Source organism: Magnolia sinica, chromosome 12 (genome assembly GCF_029962835.1).
Source record: "Magnolia sinica isolate HGM2019 chromosome 12, MsV1, whole genome shotgun sequence".
NCBI classification, from domain to species: Eukaryota; Viridiplantae; Streptophyta; class Magnoliopsida; order Magnoliales; family Magnoliaceae; genus Magnolia; species Magnolia sinica.
Window position 1 is genome coordinate 53392651 of NC_080584.1, and position 26818 is coordinate 53419468.

The 26818-nt window shown below is 39.8% G+C and overlaps 2 protein-coding genes across 2 annotated transcripts in view; one reads left to right on the forward strand and one right to left on the reverse strand.

Moving 5' to 3' along the window:
• The window catches only part of LOC131221385 (protein disulfide isomerase-like 5-4), a 79685-nt gene extending 62093 nt beyond the window's left edge, over window positions 1-17592 (forward strand). Inside the window, exons 12-15 of the mRNA XM_058216646.1 lie at window positions 14221-14445; window positions 16058-16216; window positions 16726-16803; window positions 17323-17592. Coding sequence (XP_058072629.1) covers window positions 14221-14445; window positions 16058-16216; window positions 16726-16803; window positions 17323-17400 — 540 coding nt within the window. The 3' untranslated portion in view covers window positions 17401-17592. The remainder of the gene's footprint in view (window positions 1-14220; window positions 14446-16057; window positions 16217-16725; window positions 16804-17322) is intronic.
• Window positions 17593-18537: 945 nt separating this feature from the next.
• On the reverse strand, window positions 18538-21503 carry LOC131221384 (early nodulin-like protein 9). Its single transcript, XM_058216644.1, has 2 exons — window positions 21200-21503; window positions 18538-19257 (listed from the first exon to the last, which is right to left on the reverse strand). The coding sequence occupies exons 1-2, from the start codon at window positions 21399-21401 to the stop codon at window positions 18827-18829; spliced, it is 633 nt and encodes a 210-aa protein (XP_058072627.1). The 5' UTR covers window positions 21402-21503; the 3' UTR covers window positions 18538-18826.
• Window positions 21504-26818: the final 5315 nt, after the last annotated feature.

A 26818-nucleotide genomic window follows, 5' to 3' on the forward strand; every position in this document is an offset into this window, starting at 1 on the left:
GCGCTTGGAAATGGACCAATACTTTGAATAGCTTGATGTACGCATTACCCAACTAAAGACCATCGCCAGGACAAACCCCACTATTGGGGTAGATGTCCAATCTCAGGCAGGTGGCCTGGAGGATAAACCAATTAATGGAGTTGGTGAAGGAATCAATTATGGGTGTGCACCCATGCACCCACCCTATGAGAGACATCAAGACTACTATTTTGAGGGGTACGACATGTGCGGCCTTGTGGCTGGAGAGAGTGCACCAGAGGCTAGTGTAGAGTTACCCACTATGGCCATTCCGATAATGGATGAGTTACATGATGTCTTTCCTGATGATCTACTGGATGAGTCTCCCCCTATGAGGGAGATAGAGCACACCAGAACATGGGACACCGTAATATCTACAGCCGAGTTTGTGTTTAATAGTTATGTCGATAGGTTCACAGGTCTTAGTCCTTATGAAGTCGTTACTGTTTATAAACCTGGAAAACCTATTGATCTTGTCCCTATGTCACTATCCCATAGGGTGTCAAAGCTTGCAGAGTCTTTTGCGCATCACATTCATTCATGACATCAAGAAATCAGGTAGAAGATCACTACTAGTAATGAACATTACAAATTTTCTGCAAACCAACATAAACGTTTCAAAGAATTCAATATTGGGGACTTTATGATAGTCCGCATCTGGCCTGAGTGGTACCCTTTGGGGGTCGTTGGGAAGTTACACGCATGTAGCGCTGGACCCTTCAAAATTATAAAACAAAACGGTCTCAATGCGTATGATTTAGATCTTCCACCTTCTATGGGAATCAGTTCCACATTCAACGTGGAGGTTCTAGTTACTTTTCAGGGGACCGCTGATACTTTGTCCGGCCATTCGCCTACCCGTCCTCATTCCCCATATTTATCCCTTGAACCATGGCCCATTCCCGACTCATTTTCGTAGCCTCTACCTCCCATACCCACTCTTCCTGACCTTTCTTCCTAGCCTTTACCTCCCATACCTACCATTCCCGACTCATTTTCCCAGCCTCTACGTCTCACACCTACCCATCCTGACCCATTTTCCCACTCTCTACCTCCCATACCTACCTGTCCCGACCCATTTTTCCAACCTCTACGTCCCATACTTACCCTTCCCAACCCATTTTCCCAGCCTCTACCTCTTATACCTACCCGTCTCGATCCATCTTTCCAACTTCTACCTCTCATACCTATCCTTCTCGATCCATTTTCCAAGCCTCTACCTCCCATACCTAATCTTCACACACCCAAAAAGGAAATAGAGGATATCCTGGACCATTAGATAGTTTCAACGTCGGACGGCGGGTTTCAGAAGTACCTGGTTAAATGGAAGTCACGCCCAGCTTCAGACAGCACGTGGCTCACTGAGGAGGAGCTTCAGAGACTTGATCCTAACATCCTGGAGCAGTCCAGGAGTTTTATTTCGCCAGTGGCGAAATCTTTGTAGCCGGGGAGAATTGATGGGGACATCACACGCACACGCGCACTCATATCGCCCCCCTACGCACGTACGCCAGAAGAAGAAGAGCCCCCACCGTCGATCTGGATCGATGACGGCATCCAGGGAGGGCCTTCTTAGCTAGAAGACGAAGTTTTGATTCAAAAGAGTGGGCCCGTTAGTCAAGAAAAGCCCATCATGAGATCTCATAATCGTGGCCCACTAGTCAGATTGATTTCATATTTTAGGTTTTGCTTATTAATGTTATTTAGAACATCATGGATGATTCAGATTTCTTTGATTAGTTTTTATTTTGGTTTACTTTATCGCCAAGTAATAGGTTGCGCACATGGCGCGAGTTTTGGGGTATATGGTTTTCTTATAAATAGGCACCCCTTGTAGTTTTTTTTCATTCGTTGAAGATTAATAAAAATTCTGCGTTTTCCTACTCTCTAAGTTGTAAAGCCTAATTGGGTGCGAAGCCCTCCCTTCATCGAAGGGTTAACTATCGTGCTGCGAAGCCAGATCTATTCCAATTTGCCCCCATCCATCGCCATCTCTACTATCCATCTTCTATCATCCCTTCTTCTCATCTCACCCCATCATCTACACTTCGAATCAATCATCTATTGCAGCAATTCTCTTCCCCATAGCAGAATTTCAGAATCTGGCCCTACAGGAGGGTTGGAACTTTGGCGGAGCACCACACACAAACCGTACATCGGATCGAGCTGCGATTTGGGAGTTTTGGAGTCCATCCCTGGCCGACCAGGGCCAAGGTGGCCTTTTTCTGAATAGTGGGCCCCACACACGTGTGGCCGAGATCACACGCATGTGCGTCTAGGCCATTGTTGTTGTCTATGCATGCGGTACTTCTATGGTTCGTCTCTCTCCTCTCTTTCACTCCGCTTTCACCCAAAATCCCTAAACCTAACCCTAAATTACTCAAATCTCCAATTTTATGCCCCTTTTCTTACCCTAGGGTTCCTTGATTTGAAATTGGTGAATCCCTTGGATTAGAGACTGATTACTACGCATGTGTGGATGATTATTTCTTATCTTTAAGTATCATTTGGTTCATAATTTTTATTGATCCAGCTCTATCATGTGTAGGCCTATACCCGCATAGATTCCCCTCAATTGAATGTTTGGACTTTCATGCGGGATATGGAATTTGTATAATTGCTTCTGAACTAACGTGATCTTAAGCCTGAAATCTCGCATATCATATTTAATTTTCATGTCCTGCATCACATGCGCATGCAAATCATGAATGTGTTTTGCAAATGCATCGGCTGACTCAGAAGATCTTTGGGTAACTGACATGGGTAACAAGTTTATGGGCATCCGAGGTTTGTACCCACTAACAATTTCAAATGGACTCAAACCTGTGGATCTATTGACTGAACTGTTGTAGGCGAACTCGGCTATAGGTAGAATCAAATCCCAAGTTTTCACATGTTCACCCACTAAGCATCGTAAGAGGTTTCCAAGGCTCTGATTAACCACCTTGGTTTGGCCATCAGTTTGGGGGTGGTATGTAGTAGAAAACTACAAACGTGTTCCCATCACGTGCCATAGTGTCTTCCAAAAATAGCTGGTAAATTTGATATCACGGTCAGACACTATGGTCTTAGGTAAACAATAGAGACAGACCACACCATCGAAAAAAACCTTAGCAATATTAGACACATCTGAAGTTTTAGAACATGGGATGAAATGTGCCGTCTGAGAGAAGTGTTCTGCAACAACAAAAATGGTATCGTGCTTTTTAATCGTCTTAGGAAATCCAAGCACGAAATCCATGCTAATGTCTTGCCACGGAGCATGTGGCACAGGTAATGACGTATATAATCCAGAATTATTTTTTTTTTTGCTATTTCGCTATCTAACACGTTCTAAACTGTCCTAAAATTTTAGCGACATCTCGCTTGAGACTTGGCCAGTAGAAACGATCTTCTACGAGGGCAATAGTTTTATTACGGCCAAAGTGGCCAGCTATCCCTCCCGAATGAAGCTCCCAAATGAGGAATTCAAGGAGGGACGTACGGGGCATACATAAACGATTTCCTTTAAAAAGGAATCCATCTCTCAACACGAAATCCCCCACACTTTACTGTTCACTCGAGAGTGATGTACAGGTACCCCCAAATTCTGGACATGTGGGGTACTCGTCTCTCAGTTGCTCAAAGCCGACAACTCCTACACTCAAAGAATCAATCAACGCCGCTTTATGGCTAAGGGCATGGACTAGTTTATTCTCTACTCCGGCCTTGTATTTCAAGACAAACGAATACTCTTGAAGGAACACAACCCACTCAGCATGCCTTGGGTTAAGTTTCTTCTCGGAGTGAAGATAATGTAAGGCCTCATGGTTAGAGAATAAGACAAATTCTTGCGGTAGGAGATAGTGGCGCCAATGTCTCAAAGACTGCACTACCGCATAGAATTCCTTATCATTGGTAGAGAATTTTTGTTTGCCTCATTCAGTTCCTCACTGAAATAGGCAACAGGGTGACCCTCTTGACTCAGGACTCCACCTATACCAACAACAAATGCATCACACATAACTTCAAAGACTTTAGAAAAGTCGGGAAGGCGCATGACGGGAGCTTCGACCATCTTGCCCTTAATTTCTTTGAAAGCCTTAACTGCGGCTTTTGACCACACAAATTCTCCCTTCTTCATACACTCTGTAATGGGAGCCATAATCGTGCTAAAACTCCTAATGAACCGACGATAGAATGTGGCTAAGCTATGGAAGCTTCACACTTCATGGACGTTCCTCAGTTCAGGCCAATCAACTATGGCCTTGACTTTCTCTGGGTCTGCATGCATCCCTTTTGCTAACACTATAAACCCTGAGAACACAACCTGACTGGACATGAACGAACACTTCTTAAGGTTAACGTATAATTTCTCTGCCCTAAGGACGCTACAGACTAAGTTCAAATGTTCAAGTTGTGATTCTCTAGTGGTGCTATAGATCAGGATATCGTCGAAGTACACCACTAAGAATTTTCCTATGAACGGTCTCAAGACTTAGGTCATCACCCGCATGAAAGTGCTAGGTGTGTTAGTCAAGCCAAAAGGCATGATCAACCACTCATATAGCCCATCATTCTTCTTGAAGGCTGTCTTCCATTCATCACCGGGGCATATACGGATTTGGTAATACCTACTCTTGAGATCTATTTTGGAGAAAATGGTGGATTTAGCCATCATGTCTAACATGTCATCAAGCCCAGGTGTGGGAAACCTATACTTAACCGTGATTTTGTTGATGACTCTACTGTTCACACACATGCGCCAAGTGCTATCTTTCTTAGGTGTCAGTAAAGCGGGTATGACACATGGGCTCATGCTCTCCTGGATAAATCCCTTTCGCAGGAGCTCATCTACCTGCTTCTTCAACTCTGCATGCTCTGCAGGATTCATCCTATAGTGAGGAAGGTTTGGTTGAGTTGACCCAGGGACAAGATCAATGGCATGCTGGATGTCCCTCATGGGTGGCAACTCATCCGGCAAATCCTCAGGGAATACATCTTTGTACTCCTCTAAGACCGGGGCTACCTCGTGGGGTAACCCTACTGGTACCTTTAGTGTAGCCTCTCTAGCCACTAAGGCATACACCGTAGAATCCTCCCCAGTCTCTCTTTCAAACTCTTTTGTTTTGATGATGTGGAGAGACTTGGGTGTGGATTTCCTCACTTCTTTAGGCTCACTAGCCTTCTCACCTTTTTTCTGTGCAGTGTTTTGTGGTGGCATAGGATTAATTTTGATCTTCTTGTCGTAGATCGTGACGTCATTATCGAACTGCGGCTGGCTTGGGTCCGTAGAAAAGGGTCCTGTCAGTGTTGCTGGCCATGTAACTTGGGCGAAAGCCTAGGCTACTTGGTTCCTAGAGTGGAGGGTACTACGTTAACCTGGGCTACGGGTTAGTGCTGACTGCTGACTCAGGCCTAATGCCCCCAACGTTTTTAAATCAGTCAGACCACCATTTTTTTTAAGATGGTCCTGAGAGATATAAACTAGAATGATGTGGCCCACCTGAACCTTGAATTATTTATTTATTTATTTATTTATATTTCATGCTACTACTTTATCCTGAGTTTTGGATGTGATCATATATATTTTTTATGAGTTGATGGACACATATCAAGTATGTTGTTTCCTTTATTATATCTTCTTCACTGTTGATCTAAAGCTCATTAGTGATTGAAACGATCATCAACTATGATGATCAATGTTGATGAAAGGATCCATCATCAACAATGATCATTATCGGTAATGATCGGATCCATCACTAATGGTCATGATCACAGGTGAAGATAGAACTCTCCTGATATCTTAGCACTTCATTTTTCTTTCTGATGATGATGTTTATATATGAGAAAATATTTGGCTTGATGTGTTTAGATCTAAGCCCCATATTTATTTATTTATTTTTTTCATTGGAAATTGTAAAACTTAGTGCTTAGATACTCCCTATACACATAAAAAATAGGTTGTGCATAACTTGAGTGGGAGTTTATTCTCCTCCACCAAATGATGCATGCAACTAAGTAATGGTAGGTTGCACGTTATATAAATTTATTCTTATAAAAGCATTAAATCTCTTCTTAAAAGGAGAACTTGATTGTTCTACACCGCCCATTCGGGTATGTGGACTTTCAGATCTTATTAAATGCATTTACTACTTTTATACTTTGAAAATTTGTGTAACACGTAGAAATGCTGATGATTAGTGTCAATACCTTAGATCATAGCTAAGTAGTGATACTCATGCAATGTAGAGATGGCCACCAAAGCGTTAATCGCTGAACAACTGAAAGGACAACATTTCGATGGCAACAACTACGAAGACTGGTCTCGCGCGGTGCGATGCCTTCTGGACGAGGATGACATATCTCACACACTCGATGTAGTTCAAGAGGAACCCATCCTAGCCGAAAGCGGGAATTTACAAGAACATAGGGTTGCGATGACTCACTATAATAAGTGGCGAAAACAAAATCGATCAGCCCGTAATGTCCTTCTTAGCACTATGCACAAAGAACTCATACCTACGTATGAAGTGCATGAAACTGCTAGGGAATCTGGAAAGCATTGACAGATGCCTATGCGCAGAAGTCAGATGCGAGAATTAGGGCAATGGAATTAGAATTCCAGGAGTACAGGATGCCTGTCGACTGCCCCATCAAAGATCATATTCGTAAGATGGAGCAAATGATGGGTGCCCTTGGGAATGTTGGGTGCAAATTGACTGAAAATCAGAAGATTATAGCCATGCACCATTCCTTGCCTAAATCTTGGGTCCAAATCAAAAGAATTCTGAACCATACTGATTCTATCACTACGTTAAGAGACTTTTGTGGCCACTTGGTACGTGAGGTTGAAATGAATGCAATTCAGCCAGGTTCGGCTAAGGCCTTTGTAGCAGGGACCCATAAGCGAAAAGCTAACAATAAACGGTTCAAGCTCGCAAGAAGGCGAAGAAGAATAATCAAGAACAAAAGACCACAACACCTCCTCCAAATCTCAAGAAGGGGAATGGAAAGAAGAAGTAGAAAAAGACAAATATAATCTGCTTTGTCTGTGAAAATTCCGGTTATTATGCTCGGCAGTGTGCTCACAAAAAGATGGTAATTTCTCAGTCACAAGATACTTTGTATGTACGCGTTTGTTCTGAAATCCTTTCCGTTGATACTATATCTAACGAGTGGATTTTGGATTCAGGCGCAATAAAGCACATGACACAGAGTCGTCGAGGACTCGAGGAATTCCAGCCTGTAGCCAAAGGTAGTTACAAGCTGTACATGGGCAATAACGCTGTTGAAGACGTACTAGGGATTGGCGTTCTCCATCTCCGTACGCGCATAGGGCAAACAATAATCCTTCGTGATACTCTTTTTGCATCGGGGATGCGTCGGAATTTAATTTCTGTTTCTAGGTTATTATTTGATGGTTTTGATATTCGATTTTTATGGACTAGAGTTTCTTTGAGACTGAATAACCTCATCTTTGCATGGGGAAATATAATTTCAGATTTATTTATTCTAGACGTAGATTGTGATAATGCCCCTCTTGCTTTATCTGCTATGTCGAATAAAAATGTAGTATATGGATCTCAAAAATGGCATGCGAGGTTAGGTCACATCGGAAAGGATCGTATGACAAGACTAGTACGTTCTGGTCTGTTAGACTCCTTATCCAAAGTTGATTTGCCATTTTGTGAACATTGTGTGTCCGGAAAGACATCAAAAAAGCCATTTCCCAAAGCGGCTAGGTCCAAGGGCACACTAGAGATAATCCATTCAGATATCTGTGGACCTTTTAATGTACATGCTAGAAACGGATGTCAATACTTTGTCACTTTCATTGACGATTACTCGCGCTATGGATATGTGTATCTCATCTCACACAAATCTGAGGCTTTTGATTGTTTTCTTAAATATAAAGCTGAGGTGAAAAATCAGCTTGAGAAAAAGATTAAAATCCTTCGATCTGATAGAGGTGGCGAGTATACATTTGAAACGTTTAAATCATATTGTGAAAACGTTGGAATTGTTCGGCAGTACACAATGGCTTACACTCCACAACAAAACGGTGTTGCAGAGAGAAGGAATAGGACACTATTGGACATGGTTAGATTGATGATGGCACAAGCCAATCTCTCTACCACATTCTGGGGAGACGCACTGTTAACAGCCGTCTACGTCCTTAATAGAGTCCCATCCATATCCATTCCTAAGACTCCATATGAGATGTGGTCTGGGAGGACTCCTTCTTTAGCCAACCTACGCCCTTGGGGATCTTTTGGATATGTTTTGCTACCTACTCAACATAGAGGTAAACTCGATAGTAAAACCATTGAATGCGTGTTCATTAGGTACCCTATGCATTCAAAGGGATACGTTCTAGTTTATGAGGACCATGGACGATGGATTGAGATAGAATCCCGAGACGTGACCTTCATTGAAGATAGATACCCAAGCCGAATGAAGCAAAAAGTTCCAATAGAACTTTTTGAAATACCCGATGTATCTCAGGAGAGTGGGAGTTCTGCTCCTCAAGATGAAGATGCTCCTATAGTTCACCAGGACAGTGGGAGGACATCTCAGCATGCTCCTGAGTTACGTCGAAGTGAAAGAGGATTGATTCCCCGAAGATACTTCGATATTGAGGGGCAAACATTCTCTTGCGTTGCAGTTGATGATGGACGACTTGATTCGTATCAGGATGCATTATTATCTTCTAACTTGGCTGATTGGGTAAATGCTATGGACGAAGAGATCGCTTCCATGGAGAAGAATAAAGTCTGGGAACTTATTGATCTGCCTTCCAATCGCAAAGCAATAGGTAATAAATGGGTACTTAAGATCAAAAGAAAGGCAGATGGTACAGTGGACAAGTATAAAGCACGATTAGTTGCTAAAGGTTTTACACAACAAGAAGGCATTGATTACGAGGAGACCTTTTCACCTGTTGCAAAGTTCTCCTCAATCTACATGATCTTGTCCATTGTCGCAAGTTTAAACTTAGAGTTATATTAGATGGATGTAAAGACCGCATTCTTAAATGGTGATTTGGATGAAGAGATATACATGCAACAGCCCATGGGTTATGTGGACAAAAAACATCCAAAGAAAGTCCGCAAGTTGTTAAAATCTATCTATGGGCTGAAGCAATCTTCAAGACAGTGGTACATGAAGTTCCACTTGGCCATCACCACTTTTGAATTCACGATGAGTGAAGAAGATCATTGTGTATACATGAAACGATCTGGAAGATCTTTTCTGATACTATCTCTATATGTAGACGATATCCTGTTAGCTGGTAATGACATGCAATTGTTGATATTGACTAAAGATTGGCTATTTGCGAACTTTGAGATGAAAGACCTCGGTGAAGCCAACTTTATTCTTGGGGTAAAAATCATCAGGGATCGCCCTAAGAAATTTTTAGGCTTGTCTCAAGCAACCTATATATAAAAGATCTTAGAGCGGTTCAGGATGGAAAATTCAAGAGCTGTTGAAACCCCTATGGATAAAGCTACCAAGCAAGACAGGAAATCGTGTTTCCAGACTGAAGCCGAGAAATTGGCTATGTCCTCAGTACCTTATGCAAGCGCAGTAGGGAGCTTAATGTATGCTATGCTTTGCACCAGATCGGATATTAGCTATGCAGTTGGCATAGTCAGCCGTTATCAGAGTAACCTGGGACAGTCTCATTAGCAAGCCGTCAACCGTATATTCCACTATCTCAGAGGAACAAAAGACCTAATGTTGTGTTATGAAGGCACAAGCCTCGAGCTCAAAGGATATTCAGATGCTGCTTGGGGTAATAATGCCGACGAGGGAAAGTCTACTTTAGGATATGTATTCTTACTCGGAGGAGGAGCTATCTCATGGTCGAGTAAGAAACAAACATCCACAACTCTTTCATCTATGGAGGCCGAGTACATTGCATGTTGTACTGCAGTTCAGGAGTGTGTATGGGTTCGCAGATTTCTATTGAGTCTGGGTGTTGTACCGAGTGTTAGTTAGCCTATATCGCTGAAGATAGACAATACTTCTACCATTGACTTAGCAAAGGACCCTAAACACCACCAGAAATTTAAGCACATTCAGATCAAGTATCATTACGTCCGTGATCAAGTGAGAGATAAGAAGGTCGCCCTCAGCTACATTCCTACTAAGGAGATGATGGCCGATCCCATGACGAAACCTATAACTAGAGATCTATTTCAAGTTCACGTCAGGCAGATGGGATTGAGGAAAGCTTGACTGATGTACTTGTTTTGTAGTACCTTTGATCTTTCATTAATGAATATTATATTCATTTTTATTCAGTATTGAACACTAATATAACTAGGTATGAAGATCATCAGCATTTACCTTGAAATCATGTAGGATTTCTATTTTTTGTCGACAGGCCGGTCACCCACTCGCACGAGTTGACCAACCTTGAATGTACAAGAGAGGTACATTTGGGGCTATGTTTATACATTGAGGTATGAACTTCCCTTTATTGTGAATAATAAAGGATGAGGATATGAGTGAGTCGTATCCGCCTATAATCTTATAAAGATTGTAGATGAGACTGATACAGTCGAATAACATAATCGCTTCATTCTGTTACATGCGATCAATGTTATGGCCTGAAATTAAAGCCAGGTTATGAGGTTATAAGATGAGTCGTACCTTATGTAGAATGACCTGCGTATTGTAGACCCAACATTCACCTAGTATTGTCTACTTTACGACGTGGATTGTAGCCACGTGCTGGGACCTATTACCTACAGATTGCTTTGATTCGATCTAATCATTGCAACGTGCGAGTAGCCAGTCCCGTAGGTGACTCTTTGTGTCCTAAGCTATCCTCCTCTTGTGTATATGAGGATGAGATTGAGTGTTGTTACTTTAGTGTACTATGACGAAAGGTCCTTGATTGGCCAGACTCAGTTATGCTAGGAAAGTAGCTTGATTAATTCCAAATTACACATCTGCGTGGGGAAGATCCCGTGACAGCTACACCAAGTTTCTAGAACTATAAATACGCACTTGAAGACTTATCCACCGGCAGTATCGAGTTATTTTTATTAGACTTTTGCAAATAGTATTTTTCTTAAAAAGCATATATATATAAGTATTGCTTTGAATTGGTTTTAGTCGAAATTTGTGAAAAATCAAGTTTTCATAATAACTCGATAAGTTGGATAAGTGCGTATGTTGGCCGAGTACTCTAGGTCGGGAGTCAACTCCATCCGGTGTCGTCATGCGGACTAGGACAGGCATTGCAAAGCTTGGGTTATTGAGTACTAGTTAGGTGGTCACTTAGTACTTAAGCACCTGTGAGAAGATTACAGTGATCCAGCTGGTCCTACGCCTCTGATTCTTTTGATCGCGATATTTGGTTCTTTGATTGTTATTAGGCAAGTTAGATGGACAAATTTATGTGCCTATCCCACAATGTGATTGAGTGGGAGATGTTGGACGTAGGCCAGTGGAGCCCACTGGTGAGCAATCACTAGTGGGTGGGTCCCACATGTTTAGGCTTTCTCCGGCCTTTTCCATTCGGTTAAGATTTCAAATTCAACTTTGAATTTGAAATATGATAAGAGATAGGGATTTGACCGGATAATATGGTTTCATCCTATCTCATCCGATCTCTCCCTCCTTTCCTATAAAAAGGGATGCGCTCTTTCTTGCATTTACAATACGATAAACTGAGAGTATACAGAGAGATATAGTGAGCACTATAGTCTGTCCATCTTAGCTTGTCCTTGGGACGATCTGATCCATAGATCGCAATCCGGGGCCACTATATACCGTAGGATCAGAGGTGTGAATAGTTCCATCTGCTCCAGTAGTAGATAGGCGGGCCGTTGAAGCACCGTTCTTCTGCTTTGTGAGGGTTCCAAACTTCGTGTAGACTGTCAGATCTTGAGGGCTCACCTTCCGCGCTTCCCAACAGATATATCCCACATGTTCGATCCGGTAAGCATTTTTTAGTTTTCGATCCTTTTTTTTTTTTTCTTTAAATCATGTTAAATCAGTGTCAAATTATTACAAATCCATGTTTTTCCATGTTTTGCATGAAAAATTATGGATTGGGAACTTCGATTGGGAGCTTCAATTTTGAGATTTGTAGAAGAAGGACCAAGCTGCGAAAATTTGAAAAAAAATAAAATTTTGCCAATTTCTCGCAAATTAGTTGCAATCTATGTCCAAACATAAAATCAAACATGTATGTAACCTGATTTAATGATTCTTCTTTTGCTTTTGAATATATTGCTTGTGTTTCCATACGTCTTCTTACATTTATAAATTATATGAATAAACTTTGAATATACTTGTATCAATTCAGTTAGACAACGTATAGATTAGGACCCCATACAAAGAAAACCCATTATGTTCACTTGTTTTTTGTAATGTTTTGATTTGTAAGTTTGTATTGATGTCTTTTTTAACAATCACTAAAATTTCATTGAAAAAATCTACCAATTTCCAATGTTTTCCCATGTTTCCAACAATAACGATACATTATGCAATACAACCAATATATCACATGCTCACATGCGATAACCTATACGTATCTGTATCCCAAAGGTGCGATACGTAATGCGATACCGATATTTCGAACACTGGTCCCACCTTTGATGTGGACCATCTATCATGTGTGGTCCACCTTCAATATGGGTCGTTCCTCATGTGGTTCCACCTTCGATGTCAACTGTCCATCATGTTGGCCCACCTTTGATGTCCATTGTCCATCATATGGGTCACACCTTTGATGTGGACCATCTATTGTGTGTGGCCCACCTTCAATATGGGACGTTCATCATGTGGGACCACCTTCAATGTCAACCGTCCATCATGTGGGCCCACTGTCAATGTCCACCATCCATTATGTGGGTCCTACCTTTCATGTGGACAATTTATTGTGTGGCCCACATGGGTTGTTAATCATGTGGGCCCACCTTCAATGTGATGGGTGAGATTATAAAGAGGAGAGGAGAAGAGGGAAATATGGGATTTTCTTAAAAAGTTTAGGGACAAGCTTGTCCCAAGAAAAGCCCTAAAACGTGTACTTGCTTTAGCAAAATAAAATCTTAGAAAAAAAGTGAACTCTCCATATCTAAAGAATTCAGGGTCTGTTTGGCATCTCTTGTCTAATCCAATAAGAGCTAGAGAATTAGTAGATATAAATTTAGACCATTACCAAACATTCTATTTTTGAAGAAAGACTTTTAAAAAAAAAAATAAAAAATAAAAATAAAAATAAATAAATTTAGAAATAAGCAAATAAGCTCTTATTTGTAGAGATGCCAAACGGCCCGTTAGTTGCTATTTATGTTGATTGAGGGTTGTTCATTAAATTGGGTTAGGAAATGCAAGTTGAATTTGAATTGAAGATTTGAGTAGCTTTTAGAGAGTGTTAGTTTTGTTACAATTTCTGAATTACCTTTTTTAGAAACTCTTCTTTTTATTTGATTTATTTTTCATTTTTACTTTTTCCAGGATTTTAGTGTCTATTGGGTAGATAGTTGCTATAAGATAGGGTTCTGTTAGCTAAAGACACATTTTAGATCTAATATCTTTAGAGAAATGCTAGTTTGCGGGCTGCTGCATAGGAGTACAGGTTCCTCCTCGCACCACACATGGCAAACATGTTTGATCACAGAGACTTTTATTCTTGTGGGCCATCATGTTGATAGGCTCTGTCTCAAGAAACAAGAGGATGGAATGTGGTGGCCATCTGATCATTGGCCTTCAGAAGTAACAATTAGAGCAGCGGCCCTCATTTAACCATCAAAACTCAACTAGAACTAGATAGATTTGTCCAATCCCTGAGAGTTTTAGCCACTGATGTTTTTTTCTTCCAACACATTTCATGTGTAGGAGATCTGAGCCATGCAAAATATAGCCTCTATGACAAAGATCACATTGCATAAAGAAATCAGGCCGAGAGACTCGAAGCTGACAAGTGGCTGGTCTGATTCAAATCATCCACTGTTTTCACACAGGGTCGCCTGCCTGAACTTTGCATCAGGCAATCTTAATAGTGGGCTACCTTATGCATGAATCAGATCGCCTAGACAGGAAATGTTGGCATGCTTGGCAAGGTGGATTTTAACTTAACATCTAGCAGGGTGTATTCCTCTATAGCCTTTTGCATGAGGAAATTTAAACTAAAGCAAATATAGAGCTACCAACATCCTGTGAAGATCATGTCAAATCCTTCTAGTTCTTGTCGTGCAGGTTCCCGGCAACCTTATCATTTCAGCTGATTCAGGAGAACATTCCTTTGATGCTTCTCTAATTAACGTGTCGCACGTCATCTCCCATCTCTCATTCGGTAGAAAGCTCTCTCCAAGGATGCTTTATGAAGTGAGGCGCCTAACACCTTATCTTGGTGAAAACGTCGATCGATTAACAGGCCGGTCTTACATGATACACCATGGTGATACAAATGATAATGTTACTGTAAGTTTTAGAACTGTGTAATATCTTTCTTTGTTGTTATTTTCTCCATCAGTACTATAATAAACTGTGCAGGTCCATGGGAATGCCATTTTTATAGCATCCAATATGCATGCATCTGTAGTGATTACTTGCACATGATATGTGATGTGCCCAATCATTGTTGGGTGCTATTTTGAAAAGTTTAAATAATTGAAGCATTTGTTTTACATTGAGAGATGTGCATCGGGACCACAGGCAAAATGAGATTGTGGCACACTTGCATGAGTTCATAGCCATTTATCACTGAGATCCTGCTCATACAGTGGGCCAGATATCAACGTTGAATGTGGGGCATTAAATTTGGATGTGGCAGTCCTTTTGTGGAACTGTGTGCGCGTGCATGGGGGAAATGGTTCTATGAGGTAGGTCAACCTATGTGGGCCCCATCGCGATGTGTATCATACACCCACACTGTGCATTTGGTGGGTCCCCTCCAAGTTACGGGATATCCCAAATATCAGTTGTATAAGGAGCTCAGGTGGGTTGCACCATTTAAAACCATGTGAAAGTATACTAAAACATATAAAAGCACTTGGCGGGGCCCACCTGAGTTTTGGATACGGCTGAAACTTGATGTGACCCCTCATCCATGTGGGACACACACAATGGATGGGCTGGATGCCTGAGCCACATCTCAGTGGACCCTAAACAATCATGAAAGTTTCAATGGGTGCGTAACCACTTTGAACTGTTGTCTGTGATGAGGCCTACCTAAGTCGTGGATTGACCTGATTTTAAGGCCCATGGCCCACATGGAATGGTGCATCTGATTGATGGGGTGGATGTTTGAAACATCACGTGGGGCCCACACAGCCAACTCTTGGGAAGCTCCCATGAGGTTGACCTCATACTACACCTCATAGTATCATTTCCCTATATATATATATATATATATATATATATATATATATATATATATATATATATATATATATATATATATATATATATATATATAGGTCTCAACTCCAATCAGTCGGACCATAATTTAGTCCACCAGGCAAATAACTTCTATTCTATCATGTGCATGTGACATCCAACCCTTCCAGTAGGTTGTGATGACCATGAGCATCAACTTGCATAAAAATCAGCCACATCCACTCATCAGGTGGACCACACTTATATTTTGTTATTTATCAATGGTTAGAAATTTTTTTCTGTGGTAGATTTTTGCACAAAATAATCCTCATGGTCGGCACAACCTACTGGAAGGGTTGGATGTTGCAAATACATGACCATGACTTCACTAATGGCAACAAAACTGCTTTTGAAGTAATCTAGATTGGCCGATTCTGTAGGTATCCTTGTACCATCTTTTTCCAAGAAAGGCTGAGGAGCATGGTGTGCCATAAAGGCTGTTATGGAGCCATAAAGGCCGTTACGTAAGGTAACGGTGGCAACTGTTACATGTTACTGGGTCGTAACAACTGTAATAGCCATTATGGAAAAAAAGGACCTCTAAGCTCCATCAACGGCCCGTTACGTCCCCTGTAAAGGCCATAACAGTCCCGTAATGGTCTGTTACGTGGCAGATATAGGTTACTTTGTAACTTTCTGTTTTTTGTGTTTCCAGATCGAGCACTACCTTCAAGTAGTAAAGACTGAGATCATATCATCAAGAATTCCTGCAGAATTCAAATTGCTAGAGTACGAGTATACGGCCCATAGTAGTTTGATACATAGTGTGCACGTTCCTGTAGCGAAATTCCACTTCGAGCTTTCCCCCATGCAGGTTTTTGATCCAACCTCTTGCAATAGCTGAGTAGGTGCTAAATGTCATATGTTTAAGTAACACTAATTGCACATTGATTTTATGGTTAAACACGGAAGACATCTATAAGATCCAGACAGTTTTGGAAGGCCCCACCTTTTGTGGGCCAAGGTCAAAAGAAAGGCTGATTGGAATAGAGCCCACAAATGAGTAGTGGTGCCATCAGGATCATGGTTCTAAGACTCACACAAGTCCGATATGACCCGTCTTAGTCAACTTGGATTTGGTAGTACCTGATCCGGCTCGATACTCGGTTACCCCAAGTCGGGTGAGTCAGGCCGAAGTCACAATTCTCCCACTCACCTGTTTTCTCTCTCTGGTAATTGATCATGTATGGTGAGGCTCTCTATGTGAGGTCCAGATCTTGTAAACATCTTCCACGTGCCATGTCCACATGGGAACTCATCCCAAATAAGCATTTTCATATCCTTATCTTTTATTATTATTATTAATATTTCTTTTGGTATCAGGTGCTAATAACGGAAACTCAGAAGTCCTTTTCACATTTCATAACGAATGTCTGTGCCATCATTGGGGGTGTTTTCACGGTTTGCATTTGAATCTCCAGTTCTCCCAATCCTGTTTGTATAGAATGCAAATTGGGGAATGCAATGAGTTTGTATCGGCAAGACATTTGCACCTGTTTAAGAAGCAGCAAATGTTGTAGCAAAGTGTTTGCATTTGCTTTTTCCTCCTTGATAATAAAGTACAACTTCTTTTTTTTTTTTTTTCCAAATCAAATGGAGGTAAAAGAGTTTGCCTTTGACGTGATGTTTTAAATGGCAATTCTGGAGGGAAATTTTTTCCCCTTGTGGGATTGCAATCCAAACAATTGCAAATGCAAAGGAAAAACATTTTCCAGGACTTCTCTTTAGCAAAACAAACATATGCAAAGCATTTGCTTCCCTTGGTGCTGTTGTTAGTTTTACCTTTTGCTTATGTCGCGTTTATGCTTTCCCTTGCATTCCCCCTGGATTACATTCAATCCAAACAGGACCTTATATAGTTCGTGGATGTGTCGTTTTTTTTTTTTTTTGGTCCTGAAAATTCATGTTTGTGGATTTCAGGTTGCCGGGATAATGGATGCGATACTGTACAACACAATTCGGGTGTTGAAAAAGGTTGAGTTAGGGAAGCATTTTTGACTTGGAAGAATTTTTGGTAATAAAAAACTGCTCAATCTTTTCCCCCCCTCCTCCCCTCTTGGTTAGGGTAATGTTGTCCCTGCGATTAAGTTCCATTCTTTGTAGCTAAATTGACAAAGCACTATGTAACTGTAAACATTAACAGTTGCATTTATAGAAAATTATTGTTTTCAAGTTCCAAAGTTCAGTCATTTATGTTTTTGGTTTGATCAGTAGTGTTATTATTGCCGAAAGTCCATTCTATATAGATTTTGATACCTCTGTTGTTCATGCATGGATGTGTCTCCATGTGCATGCTTGACCACCTGCTTGGTGGATTTTGATCCGGCACAATGTATGAACTGGTGGGAACATTTTGTCCAGAGGATGTAACATGTTGGTAGCTGTAGGAGAGCAGAGTGGTATTCTTTTATTTTTAGTGTTTGTGTGTGTATTTTGGTGCTCGTCAAGATGCCATTTCCATAAATAATTAGGGTTGGGTTAATAATATTTTAAGTGGGTGTGTGGGAGAATCATTCTTCACACAATATTTTTCTCCAAAAAGAATTATTCTCTTCCTGTTTCTTCACCCATGTGAATGCTTTCATGGTGTCAGAGCATTATTAATCTCTGATCTTCACCTTCTTTTTCCCTTCTCCCTTTCTTCTTTCTTTCTCCCCTTCTTCTCTTTTCCCTCTCAAAATTAGCTCGTCCTCTCTTTCTTCTGTAACAAGAACAACTCACGTTCTTGAAATCGCTCCTTGTCGACATGTGTTCATATCTATGTGTCTGATGGCTCATATAAGCATAGTTCTATTATGCTTAGTTATTATTATCTTTGATTTTTGGATATCTTTTTTACATGATCTAATTGATTTTTTTTTAAAGGTTTATCATCATCATCATTTACTTTTGGAACTTTTTACACAAATAATTACAACATACCATTAAAATATAAGATTCTACTATTTTGAGCATTTGTACGAACGTGTCAAGTAAACTGGCCTCTAGAAGCCACCATGTCTAGTCCCTGCATCTATGTTCAATGCAATATGCATGCCTATCCAAGTTACAAATCTTGCAAGTAAAAGTAGACTGTAGGCATTCATAAAAGAGAATAAATAAGGGGAAAAAAAAAGATGCTGGAGTAGCACACAGAAAAAAACCGATTTATTTCATTAATACATCTTCAAAAGCCAATAAGCCCAACTAATACATGTGATTATTAAGTGTAATTTCCAAGTGTCACAAACAAATATCATCAATCAAGCTATCCTTAAAATAAGTATTGATTCACTCAAGTTGAAAATGAAAGAATTAAAAAAGAAGAAGAAGAGAATAACAAGAAAACCCAACTTCTCTCATGAAACCACATAAATTTCCATAGCCCTCCACATCTAGTTGTAACATTTAAAGCCACAACACCTACTCCAAAGACACGCTTGTCTTACAAAACAAATAGAAGAGGTGACCCAAGAAGTGCTGCAAAACAACCCATGAGACTGGTAACCTTTGAAGAAGCTCCGTTTCGAGGTGGGGGAGGAGGTGGAGGAGAAGGAGCCTCTTCTCCTACAGGAGCCATTGATGGGGTGGTCTCAGGAGATCCTGCAGCCGAAGGAGATGGAGGAGAAGCAGGGTTTGTCTGATTCGAGCTCGAGGATCTGGTGCTTCTATCTGCCATGATTACAACCCATAGCTTCTCATTCTTAAGGCAGTTATCTCGAACTCCACTAATGAAGTAGTATGAACCTGATTGATCGAACTTGAAGATAGTGTTCCCATCACTGAATTTTTTCTTGGGTGCTTCTACGTTGCAATTTTCATAATCATCTTTGTTTACTATAAACACGGAGTCTTTGTTGGGTTGGTAGACAAACACTGCATCCATGCATATATTGGGCATTGTTATCAGTCAAACATGCATGAATCAAACACCAATGTCTGGTATTTAGTAGATCATTGACTGTCTGTCCATTCCCAAAATTTGTTATGAGATCATGTACTATCAGCTTGATGGGCTGCACTTAGTTATTTTTAGGAATGGAGTTGCCCATGTATTCTTTTGTTTGAAAAGGATAGATCTTTGTATTGGCAGTGTTGATTTTTTCTTCATTTCTTTTGATAATTTTTTTCTTAATATTGGAAAAAAAAAATTCATTTTAGGAATGGATGGTGATGATCAATTATACATGATATAATTGTGCATTGATTGCTGGTTAATAATAGATGCAATGACCACCCAATGCATGTTATAGATGCAGTCATTGCAAAGAAGATGTAATCACAGCTAAAACATGAAATCTGGAAATAAAAAATAATTGGGCGACGTCTAGTTAATAGCAAAACCCCAATATAGGAAGATAATGATATTTACATCTGGTTTTTGATAACTACATCCTCAAGACACTTTGATATTATTAGTATTCGAAATATCGGAATTGTGTTACGTGTTGCATCCTTGGGATATAGATACATATCGGTTATTGCACGGGATATATTGTTTGTATCAGATAATTTATCGCACTTTTTGGGAAACATGGGGAAACATTAGGAAAATGGTTGAATTTTTCAATGAAACTTCTGAGATTGTTAGAAAAGATCTTAATACACACTTTTAAATCATAACATCTCAAAAAAGAAGTGCACATGATAGGCTTCCTTTGTATAGGGTCCCAAGCTGTGCGCTGTTTGACTGAATTAATGCAACTATATTCAAATTGAATGCATAACATTTACAGTGCATGTGATGATTATTTAATCAACCACTCCTAAATACTTCAAAATTAGTCTCAATTGATAGCAGCTGGTCGAAGGGAAATTTAAAAATAATATTTAATTAAAAAATGAATTTTCTTTTCTAAAAATTGACAAGGACTTAACAAATCAGTAGATCAGCCCTCATACATGCTTGATTTGATGTCTGGAGTGCAACATCACAAGAAATTTAGGAGAAACCTACACTCAAATTTCAAAATTAGAATGTATGTGATGATCATTTTATCAAATACTCCTAAATACTAAGAAATTAGTCTCAATTGACAGCCAGTTGAAGGAAAATTTCGAAAAAAATGGAGAACATGAAGAACCAATGGATATCGAAATCAAAGCCCCAACTCCATGATTTTTGATGCAAAACATGAAGAAACAATGGATTTATAACCATTTGACACTGATTTAACATAATAATAATAATAATAAAGGGATGGAAAACTGAAAATGCTCACGGGATCGAACATGTGGGGTATATTGGCACTACCTGTGTGTTTTGTATCGCACAGGTGGTATACAAGATATATCGTGGGATATAGGCCGATCTTGTCGATATTTAAAACATTGGATATTATATGATATATTTTATCCTAAGTGAAATGGGGTGTACTATAAAAAAAAACAGGGGTCGGGATGTAAATATTAGCTCCCTATCAGGAAACTATGGTGACATTGTGAGGTCATAGTGACAAATCTCATTCTTGGCAATCTCTCATCATACAAATTTCTCTAGAGATTTTCAGATTTTGACATTTTTCTCAGGATATTATTGGGAAAATCTTGCTGAAAATAAAATATTTAAAAGTAGCTATTATAAATTAGTAAATATTTAGGTACAAGTGAATATATTAACCGTTAAATAAATTTTACATTGAACTCATGAAAATTTTGGGATTAAATTGCGATAAATTCACAATAGTCTAGATTTTGAAAATCTCATGATAGTATCATGATAATATCATCTGATGCTATTTCGTGAAAATATCTTGAGATTTTGAAAATCTCAGAGATATTTGTAGCAAGGGTTGCAATTGCCACTCGGATAACTTACATAGGGAATCTCCAATCTGAAACCTATGCATTTCAGCCCATTGATTAAGTGCCTTGGCATCCGTGGGCACCGTCCACCCAGTTGCGCCTCCAACCTTGAACTCAGTTGCACCAGCTCTTTGCACCAGGATCAAAATAACAAAGAGACCCAAGGCATGAAATGCCTTGTAATGATGATTTGATCTTAATGTTTTGCTAGCCATTAAGATAAAGAAGAAAAGAGAGGAAAAACAATATGGGTTTTCCTAGAAATGCAAGATTTAGAGAAGTTGAAGGGATGGCATGAGGTTTCCCATCTGATGATGGCCTTTTGTAGGCTTCCATCATGAGAGAACTTTACAAGTTGTGGCAGTGAAGATTTTGCTTTTTTCTGTTATTCTTCTCCTTTGGATGTCTTAGCTTCTGGTGCAAAGCATATGGGGCACTTTATGTTTGAGAGAGATTGAGTTGTTTTTGGGTTATTTGGCATCTATACTTGTCTTGAAATGATAAAGCAGATTCATATCTTGTGTTTTGGGTCAGGATTGAAGGCTGCTAGTCGTTTACTAAAAGATGAACAAGTGATGAGATGGTTTTTCATGTTTCACCTTTCATGTAAAGCTAGTTTCAGAACTAGGGTTGATTTGAATCAGCATTTTAGAATTGCTTTGAGGTAAAGATACCTGTTCGTTCCTTGCTTCAATGTCAGGTTATGATGGAATCTGAAATGTCTGTTTTGAAGGCCCGCGGGTATCAATTTTATACTTTGTAATTTAGTATTGCATCTGCGTAAGCTGAAATTCCACGGCATATAGGTTCGCAAGGTTTGCACGAGTACTGTTTGGATGCAGCCAAATCAAGATTGGACGTTTATCGATTTTTATAGTGTTTGGGACAGGGACCTTTTCTGACTTGCATAAAAAAAAAGGGCAGTTTTCCACCCTCAAATCATCATCTCATCATTGTCATCTTAGCCTTCTCCCTGTAATTTGGCATTGGATGTTTAAAGGTAGATTGGCCTAAGTTCTACAGTCAGAGCTATCTTCTTTTGTTCAGGTTGGAGAGGTTCATTCCAAGTGTAAGGGCTTAGAATTGTTATTTATTGTGACAAGGATACAACAATTTCAAATGGTACTGTGGCGACTGTGTCCATGTATCTAAGATGTCTTGGACATCACTCATGAAGAAAAAGAAAAGAAAAGACAGTTATTTGAGGCTGGATTCACTGTAAAGCTTTATAAGTTAAGCTTTACTTACAATGTGATGTGTAGGGCCAATGGCGATGTGTGCATGACGACATCCTATCCGTCCATGTTGGCTCTCTAAGGTTTTACTTGGCACCCAAAAAAAATCAGGTAGATCCAAAGCTCAAATGGGCCACACCGTGGGGAACGATTGGGATGGGAATGCCTACCATTAAAAACCTTTCAGATTGTGTCTGGGGCCCAAAATGTTTTGTATATGCTATCCAATCCATTCAGAAGTTGTGCATCACTGGGATGAATGGAAAACCTAAAATGGTGTCCATTCCAAAACTCGGGTGGCTCACACCAAGAGATTGAAGGATTTAGGTGTGCTTTCACATTGTGTGGCTCTCCTGAGTTTTCGATTGTCTGATTTTTGGGTGAGAAGGAGAACATGAGTGTGCACACATGATGGACGGATTGGATGTCATGGAAAATCAAAGTGGACCCCAGACATACAACACCACACCCAATTGTGGTCCTTTGGGAACAAAGTGGGACAACTGTGATAAAGAAAGACCCAGTGGATAGGATGGCCTCTAATGGGCCTCAAAATTAAAAAGAAAAAAAAGAAAAAAAAGAAAAAAAAGACTGGTTAATCACCACTATTAAGCTATTCAAAATGGACTGTAAGATCTTACTCCTAGGCTTTATTTGAATGGCTGTGATCATCTTATCATCGTGATATTTGGGGCATGTCAATCCATGTCTCACTTTCCTATCAGATCTGATCAGAGGTGGGCCAACTTGGGCCTCGCATATTAATTTGCAATATTAGAAGGAATAAATAATAATAATAATAAAATCCTACTGGTCTGCGACTCTCATTTATCTGGGCCCCTCCCAAATTTCCATTGGGCTCTTGGTTCGTTTGCCTGATTCTGTGGTTAGATGGAACCCAATAAAATGTTCTCAGGTTTGATAGGTTTTCCCATGCATGGGCTTGGGCCTGTAGCCATAGATAGGCCCCGCAAATTCCAGGCCCTATAAATAAATGGGCATGGATGGAGCTTTTTTGCACCCACCACACGGTTACGTAGGATACACATTCACTCTGTTCATAAGGTGGGCCGTTCACCATGTTGCTATATTTCAATCTCAGTCACGTGATTAGTGTGGTTGTGACAGAATTGAATGTGCAGCTCAATTCAATATGAACAGCTACAACCTCAAGTGCTAAGATAGATACATACATAAAAAATCAACCATATATGACCGAGATCTAATAAGATTGGTCGCCTATTCAACCATTTGCATGACGTTGCTTAAGATGATCAGACGATCAGGTGATTGTCAGAAGGTGAGGTTCGTCCTTTAAAAATGAGCCACACTTTTACATTCATTATAAAATGACTTTTTTTCTCTTCAGTACGGATAAACCAAAAAGGAATTTCTTACAATTGACCAATTGTAACAATAATAGAAAATCTCTTTAGATGGAAAACTTTGTTTGATATTCGAACTGAATCCAATGTATAAACGTAAACTTGAATAAGAGTTAGAGTTAGCAACTGCTTGATTACTGTTATGGATTATACTAAGAAATATAAATAACAGATATGGGTAAAGATTACTTTAAAGAATGTAGATGACAAATAATTAAAAAATAGATTTGATTTGGTTCGGTTGGTATCAAACTGAATTCCTTTATTATTTATAACCTTAACCTTATTCTTCCTACATTCTGATCGCTGTTTTAATTGCTTCGGTATCATTGGCCCATTGGAGCCTTTTCTTCTTAGATTAACACTTGTATATATAACAACTCTAAGATTTCTTGTTGACTCGAACATGTTTTGCACGGCTATTATTACTTTATGGATGACGTGGCACCTGGTATCGCGTGATAGATGTCGGCTGTATACTCACCAAATTCTCTTTGGATATCTCAAAATTTTTTAAATACTCTAAGTAAGTGTTACACGTGTCTCCCTTTAATCAGCTCTCGAAGTAACGGACGAAAGTATGATACAACACACCCATTTACACAACTTTTTCCCGAAAATCAGGCTCATCAAGAGCACGGGTGGGTTTCACCGGAAGGAACAGTTGGGATGGGGACAAACACCGTTGAAGCCTTCGGCGATTGTGGACGGGGTCGACTGTGACAAATATTCTCGATATTTTGAAATTCTCGCGATATTATCACGATATTTTCAAAATATCTACATATTTAAAATATCTTGACTTTACCATGATATTATTGTGAAAAATAGTAAAAAACCTAAGCAATTTACGTCATAAAATATATTATAGAATTTAAAATATGCAAGAATTTTAAAATATAATTAAAATAAACATTTATAGTTTCAGGGAAAATTTCACGGTATATCTTGAAAAAACCTCAAAATTTGAAAATCTCCAAGAAATTACTGGGCCCAGAAATTGCTTAGAACGAGATTTGACAATCTGCACGGGGCATTGTGTTTAGGGCTGTTAGGGTACTCGGATCAACGGTTCTGATGGACCGGACCCACTTTTAAAGGGTTTGAGTCAAAACTTTTTTGGACCCGTCATGGAGTTGGGTCCGCCTGGGTCTCACCTCTTGCAACCTGGTTAGATTCAGGTCTAGTCGGGTTTGAGTTGGGTCCGTCATCTTGGACCCAGTTAAAATTGAGCTGGGCTTGGGATGGCTCCTATTTATTTTAGGAAATTTTAAAAAAATACCTCATTATTATAGAATTTATATTCTGGCACTTTTTTTCAAAAAAGTTTCCAATGATGGACCTAACTAACCCAAGTACTTATTAGTAGTGCACCTTCTCTTGGATTTATTAAGGGCCAGCGAGGAAAGGGGTGGTAGCTTGGGTAGGCCTCGTCGTGATGTTCATGTGAAATCTAACTTGACCATTGGGTTCGTCACCTCCTCTTAGGTCAACGTCCGAAAACACATCTCCATTTACACAATTGGAATTAAGTTTACGAGACAACACACATTGTCCAAACTATTTCCCTTAGTATGGCCCACTTAATATTATTAATGGTCCTGATTTTTTAAGCCTAGGCCCAAATTTTGGTGTGGCGTCCAATTATTGGAGTGGATTTCATATAATTATCACAGTGGGTCCTGTAAGAATAAAGGGCGTGGCCCACCTAAATCATGGATGGTCCTGATTTTTGGGCCATATATAGGCCTAAATTTTGGAGTGGTGTCTAATTGTTAGTGGATTTCATACAATTATCATGGTGGGCTAAAAATAAAGGGTGGACATTTATCTCAATCATTTCCTTTGGTGTGGTCCACCTGAATCCCTACTCACCTGATTTTTTGAACTTGAACTTAACATGAAATTACACATCTAATGGTCAGAGTGGATTTCACTTACACATCATGGGGAGCCCTGTTAAAAATTAAGGGCAGGTATCTCTCCCAACTTTTTCCAAAAAAATAAGAAAAGAAGAAAAACCCTTATATATTAAAAAAAAAAGGTTCACCCACCTTGATTATTTTAGGCCACTCCAAATTTTACATATGTTGTCCAATTAGATTAATGAGGCAACTTATTGAAAAAGATACCACAAGGTAAATTCTTTATTCAGTAGGCAATTTGTGTTTTGATACATATATATAAATGCTCACACACATTTAGTTGTATGTCCAACGGTTGCATAATGAGTAATTAATATTAGTAAATGTTGCAGAGATAAAAGTTATTTCAAAGAGTAAAATGAGTTCCTGGCTTTGGTGGACCCCATGGTGGGTTCACATGAAATTCATCCCAACCATCAGGTGAGCCACTTCATGTTAGACCCAAAGACCCGAAAATCAGCCTCATCGGTGGTTCAAGTGAAGCATAGGATTGGAACCAATGTACATATGAAGCTTACCCTCCAAACCACTTTCCTTGATGTGGGTCACTTAAATCATGTATTGAATTAAATTTTGGATCTCAAGCCTAGATTTTGGTGTGGCATCTAATATTTGTGTTTTCCCTTCATCCAGACCTATGTGATATTATAAACAAGTTGGATGGAAAATTAACATCATGGTGGGCCTTAGGAAGGTTTCAATGATGGGTATTATTGTCTGCATTTCTTTTTATGGGGTGGTCCATTCGAGCTTTAGATCTGCTGCTTTTTTGGCTGATTTCTAAACTGATATGGTAAAATGGATGGACGGTGTGGATGTAACATGCAAGACCCGTATCCTAACCCGTACCGTTCCGTAGGCTTCCGCGGTCATTCCGGTCGAATTCGACAACTCGCGACCTATAATTGGTAGTTGCGCGTGACCCTGAGTCATATCTCATATTCCGGAATCGGCTCGACCTAAGACTTATATCATTGCGACCGCGCCATCGCCGCGGTTCCAATGCCGCATCTCGAGCGCTGAGGCGATATCCGGGCCAGGAGATGTGGGCCCGCGTTCAGTTCGAGAAAATGCCGCGTAATTGTAA